The sequence below is a fragment of the Crocodylus porosus genome, unplaced genomic scaffold (genome assembly GCF_001723895.1).
Source record: "Crocodylus porosus isolate Cpor-Errol unplaced genomic scaffold, CroPor_comp1, whole genome shotgun sequence".
NCBI lineage: Eukaryota > Metazoa > Chordata > Crocodylia > Crocodylidae > Crocodylus > Crocodylus porosus.
The window spans coordinates 10,392,700-10,406,717 of NW_017728925.1; the positions used below are offsets into that span (position 1 = coordinate 10,392,700).

At 41.4% G+C, this 14,018-nt stretch overlaps 1 protein-coding gene across 2 annotated transcripts; it reads left to right on the forward strand.

Moving 5' to 3' along the window:
* The first annotated feature begins 3,514 nt into the window (after positions 1-3,514).
* On the forward strand, positions 3,515-13,873 carry PHYHD1 (phytanoyl-CoA dioxygenase domain containing 1). 2 transcript variants are annotated; one of them, XM_019540760.1, is made up of 11 exons: positions 3,515-3,653; positions 4,648-4,806; positions 5,425-5,500; positions 5,682-5,729; positions 8,130-8,185; positions 8,374-8,436; positions 8,535-8,556; positions 10,102-10,230; positions 12,072-12,188; positions 12,520-12,646; positions 13,528-13,873. In XM_019540760.1, exons 1-11 carry the CDS (start codon positions 3,621-3,623, stop codon positions 13,571-13,573), a joined length of 876 nt encoding a protein of 291 aa, XP_019396305.1. In that variant the 5' UTR covers positions 3,515-3,620; the 3' UTR covers positions 13,574-13,873. The 2 variants fall into 2 exon arrangements, with proteins under 2 accessions (XP_019396305.1, XP_019396306.1); XM_019540761.1 differs by lacking the exon at positions 3,515-3,653 and adding an exon at positions 5,165-5,347 and having other exon boundaries at positions 4,717-4,806.
* Positions 13,874-14,018: the final 145 nt, after the last annotated feature.

Genomic DNA, 14,018 nt, shown 5'->3' on the forward strand with positions numbered 1-14,018 from the left:
CAGGGTAGCTGTGCTAATCTCCCTTGTTTAGAGGAAACTTGTGGGGTTTATGAAGAGAAGTCTCACAGGCCTGAGACTGGGTAGTCATCTTGTACTTTGATTTTTTTTTTTTTTTTTTTTTTTTTAAATCCTAAAAGCTGAAATATTCAAAAATGTATTAACTGATTTTTATAGTGAATATAGAAATCTTAAGTGGCATTAAGAACACCAACTTGGACTTTTAGGATGGGATTTCTAAAACCACTCTGATCTTTCTTCCCCACTGACTTCAGTCCTTTTCTCTTTCATAGGAAAGGACAGTTAAAACAAGTTGTTATTAAAATACTACCAAGTAGTTAGTTGCTTAGTATGCATCATACCATATATCTGACTGCCTAAACGTTGTGCTTTGTCATCTTGTACTATACTCTGGCTTCAGAAGCCAGTGTATGCTACACTTCTTGCAAAATATACACATACCAAGAAGATAAATGAGCTAAACTAACAATTCAGCTATTATCTTTCAAAGGCGGTTCAACTCACTCCACAGAGTTTCATGTGCATATAATAACCTTTCCAGTATTTTGCCCTGTTTCCTTTGTACAACAGTTTTCCTTTCTTGACAAGGCTGTTATTACCCCCTACCAGCAGGCTGGCCCAGTTTTGTGATGGTGGATGTGCAGAGTTTGTGCAATTACACTGGGATGAAAGGTAACACAGGAAAAAATCTATTTATTATTCATTGGTGGTACTGGGTTTTACCCAAATGCTTAGAAGCATAATTGAGTGGAGAAAGTGGGAAGACAAAAACTCCTGTCTTTGTTGTAAAGCTCCCATTGGGCTTGCGTTCTTCTGGCAGCCATTATCTCTTTATCCATGACTCTGTGACTGAATAAAAATGGGAAAAAACAAAACATCCCACATTACAGAACAACTTCTACCAGCAGAAATCTTGGAGCCCTGCAATGTAGTGATATGGAAAAGATCCTTAGAGGAATCTGAAGCTGTCTATTGCAGAATAAAATGTGTTGGGGGGGGGGGGGTGTGTCTTGTTTTTTTTATACAGCAAAATAAGCGTCTCAATCTAAAATCCTGCTAGAAACTAAGCACAGACTGATTTTACTTTGGATACAGTTTGAAAGAAACCCTATATCCCCACCTGGTGCTTACCTTACATACACTGAAGTGAAAGTTATATGTATGTTGGCTGTGCTAGGATTTTACAGTGAGAACACTATTTCAGTGGAGGAACATGCTACCTTTTGCAGAAGATATGGTCTGAGAGGAAGAGCTGCTGCTGCAACCTGTAAATATAATCAAACTAATACCTTTTTAAAAGCAGAAACTAAGTCCTGTGTAACATTTTACATTTTCTAGCCCTTGTTATCACCACCAAGCTCATTGTTCGGTACACCACTGTTGTTTTTCCCTGCTACTACTTTAGGGGCACAGCTGACTCCTATGCTGCTAGTGCCCAGAGTTGATTTTTTTTGACTGTCCCTGGCTGAAATATTCACTTCCCCAGGACTCTTGGCAGCCCAAGCAGTCAGCACTGAACAGATTAAATGTGCCGAGGGGGGAGCCAGCTAATCAGCTTTCTGCAACCAGTATCAATGGGAATTATTAATGTAACATTGGTGAGGAAATGAGGATAATCTTTCGAGTCAAAAAGGCATTTGAAAAGTTCTTTCCTGACTTGGTGAAGGATCAGTTATGCTCTTGAAGTCAGCTGGCCTCTCCCATATCTTAAAAGGGTCTCATGCATATACATAGGGATGATGAAAGCATTACTTAGTTAAAAGAATTTTACCACCATCAGATGGAATACGCTCATATGAGTGCCAAAAGATTTCATGGGTGGCAGTTGGAGAGAAAATAGTGCAGCTGGATCTGTGGGACCAGACAGTAGCTTGCTGGTAGAGTACTACCAGGGTAGCATAGTGGTTCTCAACCTTTTTGGATTTGAGACACCCCTCAGAAAATGGTAGCTCTTTTAATTGTCGCTCATTTTTGATTACGGAAAAATAATAGAGCAATTTATCTACTGAAAAGAACTTGGATTGCAACAGGTCAGAGTGTTTTCAACATTTAATTCATATTTGATCTCTCTGGCCATGTCCAGATGAGCATGGGTGTTTGGTTCCCAGGGGACAAGAAGCAGTAGCCCACCTTATGCTGTTGCTACTTGTTCCTGGGGAATGCCAGTGCCATGGGCCATGCCCTCTGGTGAATGGCATGTTACCCTGGGTAGGGTAGGGTAGCCTCAGGCCAGCAACTGTGCTGGTCCCAGCCGCCTTACCTGGGGTCCTGGGGGAGCTGCAGCTGCCACTCCTGCAGCTTGGAGCTTGGCTGGCAGCTGGAGCATGGCTCTGGCGAATCAGGCACTGGTTTTGGGCAGTGTGCACTACTAAGATAAAACGGTTCCTTTAATCACAGTAAATTCTCACTTATGGCAACTATTGTCTGGGCTAGGTCTGCTTCTAGTAACTTTTAAACATGAGGCTCCTGTGAAATTTATAGAACGCTGACTTTGTTTTTTCCCCCCTAAACTAATTCTCCCCCTAGCGTTCCTGTCAGATAAATGCAACTTTCCGTTCTTGTATCTCCTAGAAAAATTAAAGCGACGCTGACAATTTGAGGGGACAACAATCCATTCCTGTTTGAACATAATATCGTAACCCTTCATTTCTTAGCTCTTACGCAGGAAAACATTCCAGAAAATACCCATAAGCCCAACCTTCCTTCCCCATCTTCTGTCCTTGATCATATGCTGCCCCAATGCATTTGAATAACTAGCTTAAAATCTCCTCTTTTGATGCCCATTGCATGCTGAAGAGTACCCACAGGAGGTCAAGCATTTATTGGTTGGTTGGTTGGTTTGTTGGTTGGTTTCTTTAGTTTAGATACTTAAGTTTCTCTGGTTCCTTGTTTCCAGATGAATTGGAGTCCCTGTGTTCTGTTCACATGCCTACTTGGTATGAAAGGGCTGTGTGGGTGTTGTGCAACTGAAACTAAGCCAGCCAAAGAACAACAGAAATAAATAAAAACACCAGAAATGCTTCATAAGAAATGTGCTGAAGCTTCAGGAACCTTTCCTCACTACTATCATCCTCAGTTTAAACATTGCTCTGCCCCACACTATTCAACTTCATTGAGTTGCACTCAGTCCCATGTGGACTGCATTGGCAATGTGCGAAAAACACTGCAGGGTGCTTGGATTCCCACATATGCTACCTCTCTTCAGTGGACTCTAGATTTCTTCATCCCACTGCTGTCCTTTGCACTTATAACTTTTTCTGCATTTGCTACATTTCCACTGCTGGAGTCATTAATTCAACTCTGACTTTCTTGGAGGTGACAGCTGAGCTGGGCTGAGCAGTTTCTGGTTAAATTATGCAGTCTTTCCATTTTAAAAGTTCCTTTGCTTGGGTTTTTATGTGTGCGCCTTATTTCTAAATAGCATAAAATAGAGACAAACCCAAAACTCCCTCAAAAGGGACCCCTGATTGCATAATCTGAATTCTGTGTTCTGTCCCTTATCACGTGGTGCTGGAATGGTCACATGGAGACGTGGAGAGTTAGCTGTACAGAGCTTTGGAGGAGCTGCCATACTGTTTCTGTAAACTGAATGTGTGCTTCTGATGGCATTTGTAACGGAGCAACAAATCCAAAAGGTAAGCCAGCAGATTCAAGAACTGCATCTGGGGAGATGAGCTTGTGTGCCTTAAGCAGGTAACAGTGCTGAGTTTGTCAAGGGAACCAGTCTAATTGCTTAACCAGTACTTGTGTTTAGCACTGGTTTACTTATGAAGCACATTATAGTCTGTTCACGTTCTAGTACTTTATACACCACTGTAACACCTGAACATCTTATTGGGGCTCCAGAAGGGTAGTTTGTTCTATTGAATTTCTATCTCAAAGCTCGCTCTCTCTCTCTCTCTCTCTCCCTTCTGCTTGTCTCTTTCCTTGTGGCTCAAATCTCCTCTTGGAGGATAATCTCCTGCGTTTTCTATAACAGGAAACAGTTCCAAATGTCTGCTGTCCGAGGAGTTAATTTCATTTTATGAAGGATCAGTCATCCATGAGAAACTGAATTCTCAGCTCGGAGGGTGCACATTTACCAATATGTGGATACGTTTTGAAGCTCAGTGCGACTGCGTTACTCATTTAAGGAGAGTGCGTGTTTAGCAGTTTACTAAGCTGATTCCTTTGGAGATGATTTGAAGTCATGATGACAGTAACAAATGTGTATCCCATCTGTTTCATAGAGTCTGCTGTATTGAATTGGAATTGCTCTCCCTAACCACAGGGGCTGTATATCTATTTCTGAATAATTTTTCCCTAAAAGGAAATAGTTTGCTCTTTAAAAGCAAAAATGCAGATATTACTGCTTTAGGAAGCTAATTAATTAGCTGAATATAAAAATGTAAGTGAATAAAAAGGCTGATTTTGTGCAGTTAAAGGAAGTGGAAATGTTTGTAATATTAACAAATGCACATTGAACATGTCTATGGCTTGAAGTCTACTAAACCATAAGCTTTGCTCTTCTACTGGAGGGGATCTCCAAAGGCAGATATCATCTACCATCTAGATGCAGAGCCAAAGGAACAAGCGGAGGCTAGGGGGGTATTCCTATCCTAAATGTAACTGCTTTGTGCTGTTTCCTAGTTCCATGAAGATGGCTTCCTTGTCTTGGAAGAGTTTTTCACCACAGAAGAATGTGATGCTATGAGGAAGCAGATCCACAAGATCATAGCTGATATGGAAGTACCACCCCACTGTCGCACGGAGTTCTCCACAAAAGAGGAGGAGCAGCTCCAGGCTCAGGTACAGATTTAAGTTGAGGCTGTTCTGATTTGAAGGAAGAAGGAAAACTTGAACTTGCAAAATACTCCTTTGAGTAGCAAAGGGCCAACATTTTAAAACTAAATATTCCAAAACCACAGGTTTGTTCTTGGAGAGTGAATCCTATTTGAGGGCAAGGCTGAAAGGCAAACATTCCTGAGCTGTAATCCTGCTTCTAAAAAGTGGGCCTCTGCAGCTGTAGACAGCTTCTTGTTGGTTTCAGCAGAGGCCAAGAGAAGGCTGAGACAGCCTGAACTCTGCTTTTAGATGCAAAGTGATCCCCAGTGGACAAGAAGTGAGAGAAACAATAGTACCAATACAGGCTGTATTTGTTCCACAGATGCAATGCTGTTAAACCACCACTTATGCCCTAATAAAAACCCAGAGGATATATTGTTTTTGGGATCTTGAAAACTGCAAACTAGAGTTGAGAGATTTAAGATAGTGAAAAACCTCAATATGTATGACTTATGTTTGTATTCTGCATATTTTCTGCTGCTCACTTGGTGGGGAAAAGATGCAGGTAAGTACTAACTTCTTACTAGAAATGTTCACATAGATCCTTATTAAGACATCATTGCTGGGTCTTATCCCTGACAGGGCAGCACGGATTATTTTCTAACCAGTGGAGACAAGATCCGATTCTTCTTTGAGAGAGGAGTTTTTGATAAGAAAGGTAACCTTTTCCTTAATGGCAGCCATACCTGGTTGGGGGGGGGAAGAAAATGAGCAACTTGCCAGCAAGCTAGGGATTTTGTTACAGAGACAAAAAGGCTGAGTAGAAAGAAATGCTCTAAACCCTATTGCTTTGTTCTGTTTTTTCTGTGTACTCTTTAACTCAGGATTTTGTTTCTTAGGTGAATTTCTTGTTCCAAAGGAGAAATCTGTAAACAAGATTGGCCACGGTATGTATGAGTAAAGATGTTTTAGACTGAACATAAGGTTTGTATTTTTTTTTTCAAACCAAACCATTGCTTCAAGAGCTGGCTGGAGTGCATAACCTTAATCCATTTGGATTTGAGTTGTATACAGCAGTTGCCTTGTACACAGTAGCACCCTTCCCTATGCTCTGTTCCTTCTTGCCACATTCCTCCCAGCCCATTTGAATCCACTAATACAGGGATCTTCCTTTTGGCACTATAGCCATGTAACTCTCTTTTTTTGCAGCCCAGTACTCTCTCTCACTTTTGCTTCCTGCAAATTGTTTTTTGCTTTACCTCTAGGTACAGAAAAGTTAATTTTCCCTGATCTGACCCCTGAAATTGCTCTACAGCTGTGACCGGACACAAATGCACAGCTGCTTTAAAAGGCCCCAGTCCTGTGACAATCTGAATTCTTATCGCATGAAGGTTCAGAAGATGATGTTCCAAAACAGACCACTTTCAATTAATGTGTGTATGCTGAGGTGGGGAGGGCAGCCTCCAATACACTAGCCCCACCTTTCAGTGCCAGCTAAAAAAATCCCAGATTGACCTCCTTCTCTCCCTCCCTCCCTTCCTCCCTCCCTCCCTCCCTCCCTCCCTGCCATTCTGACAGAGCTGGGCCTGGAAGGGGAAAGGAGTGGGGCTAGGCGAGAGCAGCTTCAGCTTAAAGCTGGTTCAAATTGCAGCTGAGTCCTACAACCCTTGGGACCCAACAGTGAACCTCTGTTGGGTATGGGGGAATGCTGTAACTCACAGTGCTTCCTGCAAAGTGCTGTGAGTTACAGCAGGGAGTTGCACTTCTGTCTGCACCTTCTGAGGTTCTTAGCAACTTCTTCCTAAGCCCTCTTTGCAACCTCACTTCCCCCCCTTTGCCCCTTCTTCTGTTATCTCTGGTGTTAGGAAATCTCTCCAGTATCAAGACCTCATTTCACTATTAAAAGCCTTTTCAAAAGCCACTTCAGGAGGCATTTAAAGTGTGTGCGGACCTTTTTTTTTAAAAAACAATAATTGATGTACAAAAGTTTGAACTTCAGCCAATCTCTCCCTCATATAAGAGGTTTTCTGAACTATACTAGTTGCATCTGGGCTATGTTGTATGTTCCTTAGAGCAGACTGCATCTTCTGTATTCTATACGTCAGTGAGCTCACTGCCATCAGTCGACAAGCTTAATTCTCTCCTGTGGCGCTACCAGCAACTTCCCCTTAAATCTTACAAGGTTCAAGTGTGATGCATTTCTCCTGGCCTAGCTACTGAAGATCCAGCTCTATCCCTTGTGTGTTTTCTAACAATACACAGAAAACATGAGAAACAGTTTAGAATTTCTGTTGCACAAGTGAAGGGAATTTGCCCAGATCTTATTCAGCTGAACTTGAAAATCCAGTCTCTTGGAGCTTTGCTGGGTGGGGAGACAACAATCCTTGTGATCTCTCTCGTTCTCTACTGTGGGGTTACTACCCCTTGAAGGAGCTGTAAACAGATATAGCCCCTGCTGCCTCAGAAGCTTAACAGCAATTCCAAAGACTCATCTTGACATTCTTCTGTAGTTAGTTCACTCACTCTAGTTGGGTTACTTTCTTGCTCTACAGCAGCACCTGCGGGGCATAAATAAGCTCCTCCAGCTGCAAATTCTATCGAGAGAAACTTTAATTCAGAATATTTGCATTTGAGTAGCCCCCAAGCTAAATAGTCTAGAACAAACTCAAGTATTCAAAGAGCACCAAGCTTGTGCTCCTAATCCTTAATTTTACAGAAGAGAGAGCCTGGATGACCCTCTGCAGTGTTCTTTCATTCCCCCACTCCACGATCCTAAGAACTGTAGTACCTGGAAGGATGCTGTTAGATGGTAGTTGTATCTATGTTAGGATTTTGTATTGTATTCATCACCTTAAAAACAATGGCATCTCAGTATTTGGAGCTTTGTATAGTGCATCTGTTTTTTCACAAACCCCACAAATCTCTTCGAGCTCTCTTTTTGGTCACAGATCTCCATTTTCATATAGCTGCAGTGTGCTGTAAAGGAGATCTGATTACATTTTTGGCCTCTGAAGTAGTTCACAATACAATCTGCAGATGTCAGCAGCACTTATTTGTATGTAATCTCCATTAAACAAAACATCTAATCTAATTTACAATTCTCCAGCAAAGCTTAAAGTAAAAGGAATTTGTCTAGCCAAGACATTTAGAAAGAATGATGGGCAACAAATACACTAAACCCATTCTTTAAAGGGATGGAAGCTTCCAACTTGCAGTTTGTGTGGTCTGACTTCAGTCTCTTGCTTCAGAATGTAATAGTTATCACTATGGCTCTTTATGGCTTAAAAGTTCCCGTCTAGAAATGTGTTATAAACATTTCACTAAATGACTGAGTTTTTTTTCTTTAGCTTTACATGCATATGATCCCATCTTCAAGCAAATGACTCATTCCTCCAAAGTGCAGGTGAGCCTAAATCAACAGGAGTCTATCAAAAAAGGTGAACTATGTAATAATGTAGTTTCAAAACTGTGCTTAGAAGGATGGTCCTTCTCCCCTTAAAGGAATGTATATTAACTTATCATTGAAGACTCTGATAGGTAATAGTCAGAAAGCTGCATGATCACAGTGTATAACTTTGGGTTATTTCACAGGAGTTAGGAAGAAAGCTGGGCCTTGAGAATCCAGTGGTTGTACAGAGCATGTACATCTTCAAGGTACAGTAACTCCAATCTCACATTTACTTAAAGAAGACATTTTTGTAATTTCCTGTTGAACATTCTTCTTTTCACTTTTTTTTTTTTTTCTCTTTCAGCAACCTGGCATTGGTGGGGAAGGTGAGATTTGTAATATATCCATCCAATGCACTAGGTGGTATGGACAGGTACCGAGGCTTGTGTCTCTGAAGGAGAATTCTAAATACCACAAGAGACAGCACAGATTGGTCAGTCAGAGTGAGGTTTCAAAACTATATGAGGGTTTTGAAGACCAATTTATGTTAGAAATGAAAGGGATTAGACATACAAATTCTCTAGGTGCTTTTGAAAATGCCACAGAAGATGCTCTTCTATTTTTCACTAAGGAGTAATTTACTTTCCCATCAGTTCAAATAGCATGGGACATAACACTGAAAACACTACATAAGAAACTGGAAAGGAGTGGAGCATCCATCGGAGGTAGGGAAAGAGTCAGTCCCTCCCACATAATACTTATGAATATACTAAATCACTTCTTAAGCTATACAGCTACAACTCCTCTGCTGAAGTGGCCTATATACAACTGTGGAGGTTGGTGGTTATAACACCAATAGAATCATAGATAATTAGGGTTGGAAGTGACCTTAGGAGGTCATCTAGTTCAACCCCCTGCTCAAAGCAGGGCCCGCCCCAACTAAATCATTCCAGCCAGGGCTATGTCAAGCTGAGCCTTAAAAACCTTCAAGGATGGAGATTCTAGGTAACTTGTTCTAGTGCTTCACCACCCTCCTAGTGAGAATTTTTCCTAATATCCAACCTAAACTTCCCTTGCTACAACTTGGTTGCCATCAAATCCCCTCTGTCTTCTCTTCTCCAAACTAAATAACCCAGTTCCCTCAGCCTCTCCTTAGAAGTCATGTGCCCTAGGCCCCAAACCATTTCTTTTGCTCACCACTGTACTCTCTCCAACTTGTCCACGTCCTTTCTATAGTGGGGGGCCCAAAACGGGACACAGGACTCCAGATGTGGCCTCACCAGTTCAGAATAATTACTTCCCTCAATCTGCTGGCAGTGCTCCTACTAATGAACCTCAGTATGCTGTTAGCCTTCTTGGCAACAAGGGCACACTGCTGACTCCTATCCAGCTTCTTGTCCACTATAAACCCCTAGGTCCTTTTCTGCAGAGCTGCTGCTTAGCCAGTCAGTCCCAAGGCTGTAAAGGTGCATGAGATTCTTCTGTCTTAAGTGCAAGACTTTGCACTTGTCCCTGTTGAACTTCATACGATTTCTTTTAGCCCAATCCTCCAATTTGTCTAGGTCACTCTGAATCCTAGCCGTACCTACACTCCAGTGTATCTTCTACTCCCCCCAGCTTGGTGTCATCTGTGAACTTGCTGAGGGTGTACTCTGTCCCATTTTCCAGATTGTTAATGAAGATATTGAACAATGCAGCCAGTGAATTTCTGCATCCCTCTTACTTGACTGAAGTGGAAGTCATATCTCTCAGAAACCTGACTAATTGCTGTTCTAGCAAAAATCAAGGTGTTGCCAGTAGAGAGATCAGATCAAAAGAAAGCAGGCAGGAAAGCCTATAATTTTTTTGTTTGTTTTTTGTTTTTTTTTGTTAGGCTTTTAACTTCAGTATTTGAAGTGTAAGGTAACCAACCAGCTGTTTGTTGGTTTCAGTGACACCACACCAGGATGCCACATTCCTGTACACGGAACCCCTGGGCAGGGTGTTGGGCCTCTGGATTGCTCTGGAGGATGCCACACAAGAGAATGGCTGCTTATGGTTCATCCCTGGTTCTCACACCGGTAGGTTATCCTGTTGAATGTTCTGAGATGCATGTTCATATCCTAGTTGCAGATGAAATGAACCTAGATTGTAGTGTGTCCTAAAACATTTACATGCCTGCCGCCTAGCTAGCAGCATATACCATCATACTTTAGAGGAATTTTGTCCAAAGTAAGATTATTCCAACTATGCTTTTGAGCTAAATCTATTTCTTTCTTTCTTTTGGCTCATGTTTACTGGTTCAGGGGGTTGTGATTTTAATACAAAAACATTTCTGGAATAAAAATGTATCATTATTTCTGACTCAAGTAGTAAAACATATGCTATACTTCTACAATGTACCTAAAAGTAGTGAGAGAGTGATAACCACAAGCTTATGGAGTCTTTACCTCAGGTTTTGAATCCAGGTCTTTGTAATACTGGGCTCCTCTGCAAATGCTCTTTAAATCCGTCTACTTTAGTATTATTGCAGTTTCAAACCCTTCCTTGTCCAGTCTGCTGCTGCTTGTCCTATCTCAAAGAGCTTCTTACCGCAGCCTTGAAAATGCTCCTGAAGCCTGACCTGGGATGGAAGGAACAGCTTCTCCATGTTGCTTCAGGTTTAGGAATACACATAGTGAAACTGCTTGAACCATGTTATTTCTTTTATAAAGCCTTAATACTGTAGTACGTTAAAACATGTGTTAATCCTTCCCTTAATACAGACCCATTCAGAGACCATACCAATTAATTCTTTCTGTTTTACCAAATCAAAACCAAGAACACTGGTAATTCTTCAGCTTGTTCTATGTCAGATGAGGAAATAAAAATAGCCACACACAACACTGGTCTCAGATTCAATCATCAAACCTATGCAAAGATGACTTAGTATCTGAGCAATCGCAGAATAGCTAGCAGCCCACAGGAACAGAGAACAAGTGAGAGGATTCACTGTCTCCAGGGCTACAATCTACCTTTCTAGATTCAAACATGAATGTCTAATACTTGTGGGTATAGTCCCTTCCGCTCTCTTAAAAGTCAAGACAGGTAGACATCCCTGAGAACTTCTTAATTCAATTGCGTTTTGGTGTCATTATACCTGGTGTATGAACACAGCAGCTGCAGATAAACTTTTGTGCCATTAGAGAGAAAAGAAATGGGCCAAAGGTTGTGCTTTAAGCATGTTTAGAGTGCGCTGCATATTTCTGCAAGGGACCAAGTGCTAAGACACAGTCCAGAAAGCAAACAGAAGCCAGATGCATCCACTTCTACAGTGGGGAAACTTCAACTCAGTGATTCTCAACCAGGGTGTTGCCATCTTCTTAGAAGGGTGCCTTGCAGTGTGAGAAGATAAGGAGATAAGTTTAAGTAGATAAATACAGGCTCAGCCTTGTCCTTGAGGAAATGGTCTCTTCCCCCCCCCCCCCACTCCCCTCCCACTGCCCAACTCCTCTACAAGGAAATAAGCACTATAATAAATAAATATGTTTTTGCAGCTGTGCGCCACCCAAATCTCAGATGTTATGAAGTAGTGCCTAGAGTCCAAAAAGGTTGAGAACCACTGCTTTAACAGTATATCTAATGGAAAGAAACCACTTTGTGCAAAGTTGTTATTACATCATGAAAATGTCCATCCAGCTATAAAGAGAGACAACAAGCTATGTATTTAGTGCCTCAGAACATGTAACAACTTTGTAGCTGGCTTCTGTCCAGCTTTAATTTGAATGTGTGGCAGGGCCCTTAGTGACAGTGAAGGTAACTGTAATGTAATACAGTGGTTTTAAGTTTCCAATGAGTGCAAAGGCCACAACTGCAAGTTTGTTTATTCCCTGGTGAAATGCCTCTTTCCAACATATGATTTTGTAAATTTTGTGAATGACAGGTGGTGTCACACGGCAAATGGTACGAGCCCCACCAGGCTCTATACCATGTGTACAGTTCCTTGGTTCTGAGCAGCCTTATGAAGACAGCCAGTTTATTCCTGTGCCCATCAGCAAAGGTAAAGATTCAACCATATGACCAAGGAAATTGCAAGGGAAAGAGCAATGTAGTGACACAGTTTTAAGCTACATACAGAGGGAATTCAATATGTTGCCAGTGAAGACCTAAGAGTGTTGAGCCTATCCTGAAAGGACTTACTCCTACAGAACCAAAGCAGTAGTACAATAAACTTTTAGTCTTCTCAAGCAAATCCTTCCTATAGGGATCCAAAAGCTAGATTACTAAGCCAGTAACAGTAAACCTTTCAAAGATGTCACCAACTCTTCCTCTATGGGACAGATGAGGGAGCTATTAAAGAGAAAAAGAAACAAGTGTCTTCTTTCAAACAGGTGGGCTGATTCTCATCCATGGAGAAGTTGTCCATAGGAGTGAGCTGAACAGCTCCAATTCATCCCGCCATGTATACACCTTTCATCTGATGGAGGCCAAGGACACCATCTGGAGTAGAGAGAACTGGTATAAAGGAAATCTCCAGTAATAAGTAGCTATGGGAAATGGAACTTTTCTAGTACTGTAGCCCTTCAAGAAGCATTTTTAGCTAAAACCCCAGTTCTTAGCACCTTATGTATGTGTTGTACCTTCTGCAGACACCCAGGCTTTTCTTACATAACTCAGAAATGTGTTGGCTCCGATTTTGTTAAAAAGACTGGAATTTTCTAGCAGTTTCCTGGGATGGTCTCCCTGGCCTATAAAGCCAAGGAGTTTTCCCTTGCTAGACATAAAATGCCACCATAAGGTGCTCTAGTCAAGAAGCAGCAGAGTGCCTTGTAGCCATTAAACAAACTTGTATCATCCCTCCAGGGAAAATAAGTGTTATCTCCATTTTGATTTTGGAATTCCCTGCTGTCACAAATAGGATTGGCCTCATTCCAGCCATCTAATAATAAGGATATACATCATCTATAAAATCTATGTATTTCAAAGTCTTATGTGGTGATGGTAGTGGAGCTAGGAACAGAACTCGGGTATTAGTCCTATGTTTCAATCACATTACTTGTTTCCCCTCTAAAATTATTGCTCCACTACTAATGGGTGTGAAACATGCACTAGGAGTAGAATTAGACAAGAAGAAAATAATTCATGGCATTGGAAAATAGATAATTATTTCTTAAGGAATACACTTGAAAATGCAAGACTGAAGTTTCTACAATATATTGTAAGTTTTCTTCTCATTAACAAAGAATTTGCTACATAAAATTGCTTCCAAGGTACCTTTCCTTCAGAATTATTAGTTTCTGTATCAGTGGTACTCAAGTTAGCACTGATCCCACAGCAAGTTGCCTTGGGATGGACTCTGCAGTTCTGTTTTTCCTCTGTTTTTTCTCCTCTTGTTTCAGGCTCCAGCCAACGCCTGAGCTGCCTTTTCCATCTCTTTACCTCTGAAGCTAAGGAGTATTGTTTTCCTGACTGTCTTGACACTGCAAACAAAAGCATGCTGTGTTGATATCTACAGATGGGAAACCTTAGATCTGTGTCACACAGGAGTCAAATAGTTAATTGGAAATAGTCCCCTCTCTCAGATTACCTGTGCCTGTTCTCTACAATTTTCCTTTGAGAAATGAGACAATGTTTGTTTGCCTCCTGTCCAGGAATGAGTTCAGCTGTTACGCACTTCAGGAGGATTTTCACCCAGAGCTGGCCCATGCTGGTATTATTCAGCACATGCTCTGTTATAGTGGGTACGTCTACATGTGCATTAATGTGCCATAACTGGAACAAGTGTACAGTAGCTCCAGCACACACCTTTCAGATGATGCTGATGCACAGTAAACTAATTCTACTGTCCATTAGCACAGCTTTCACTATGACGTGCTAATGTGCAGTAGAA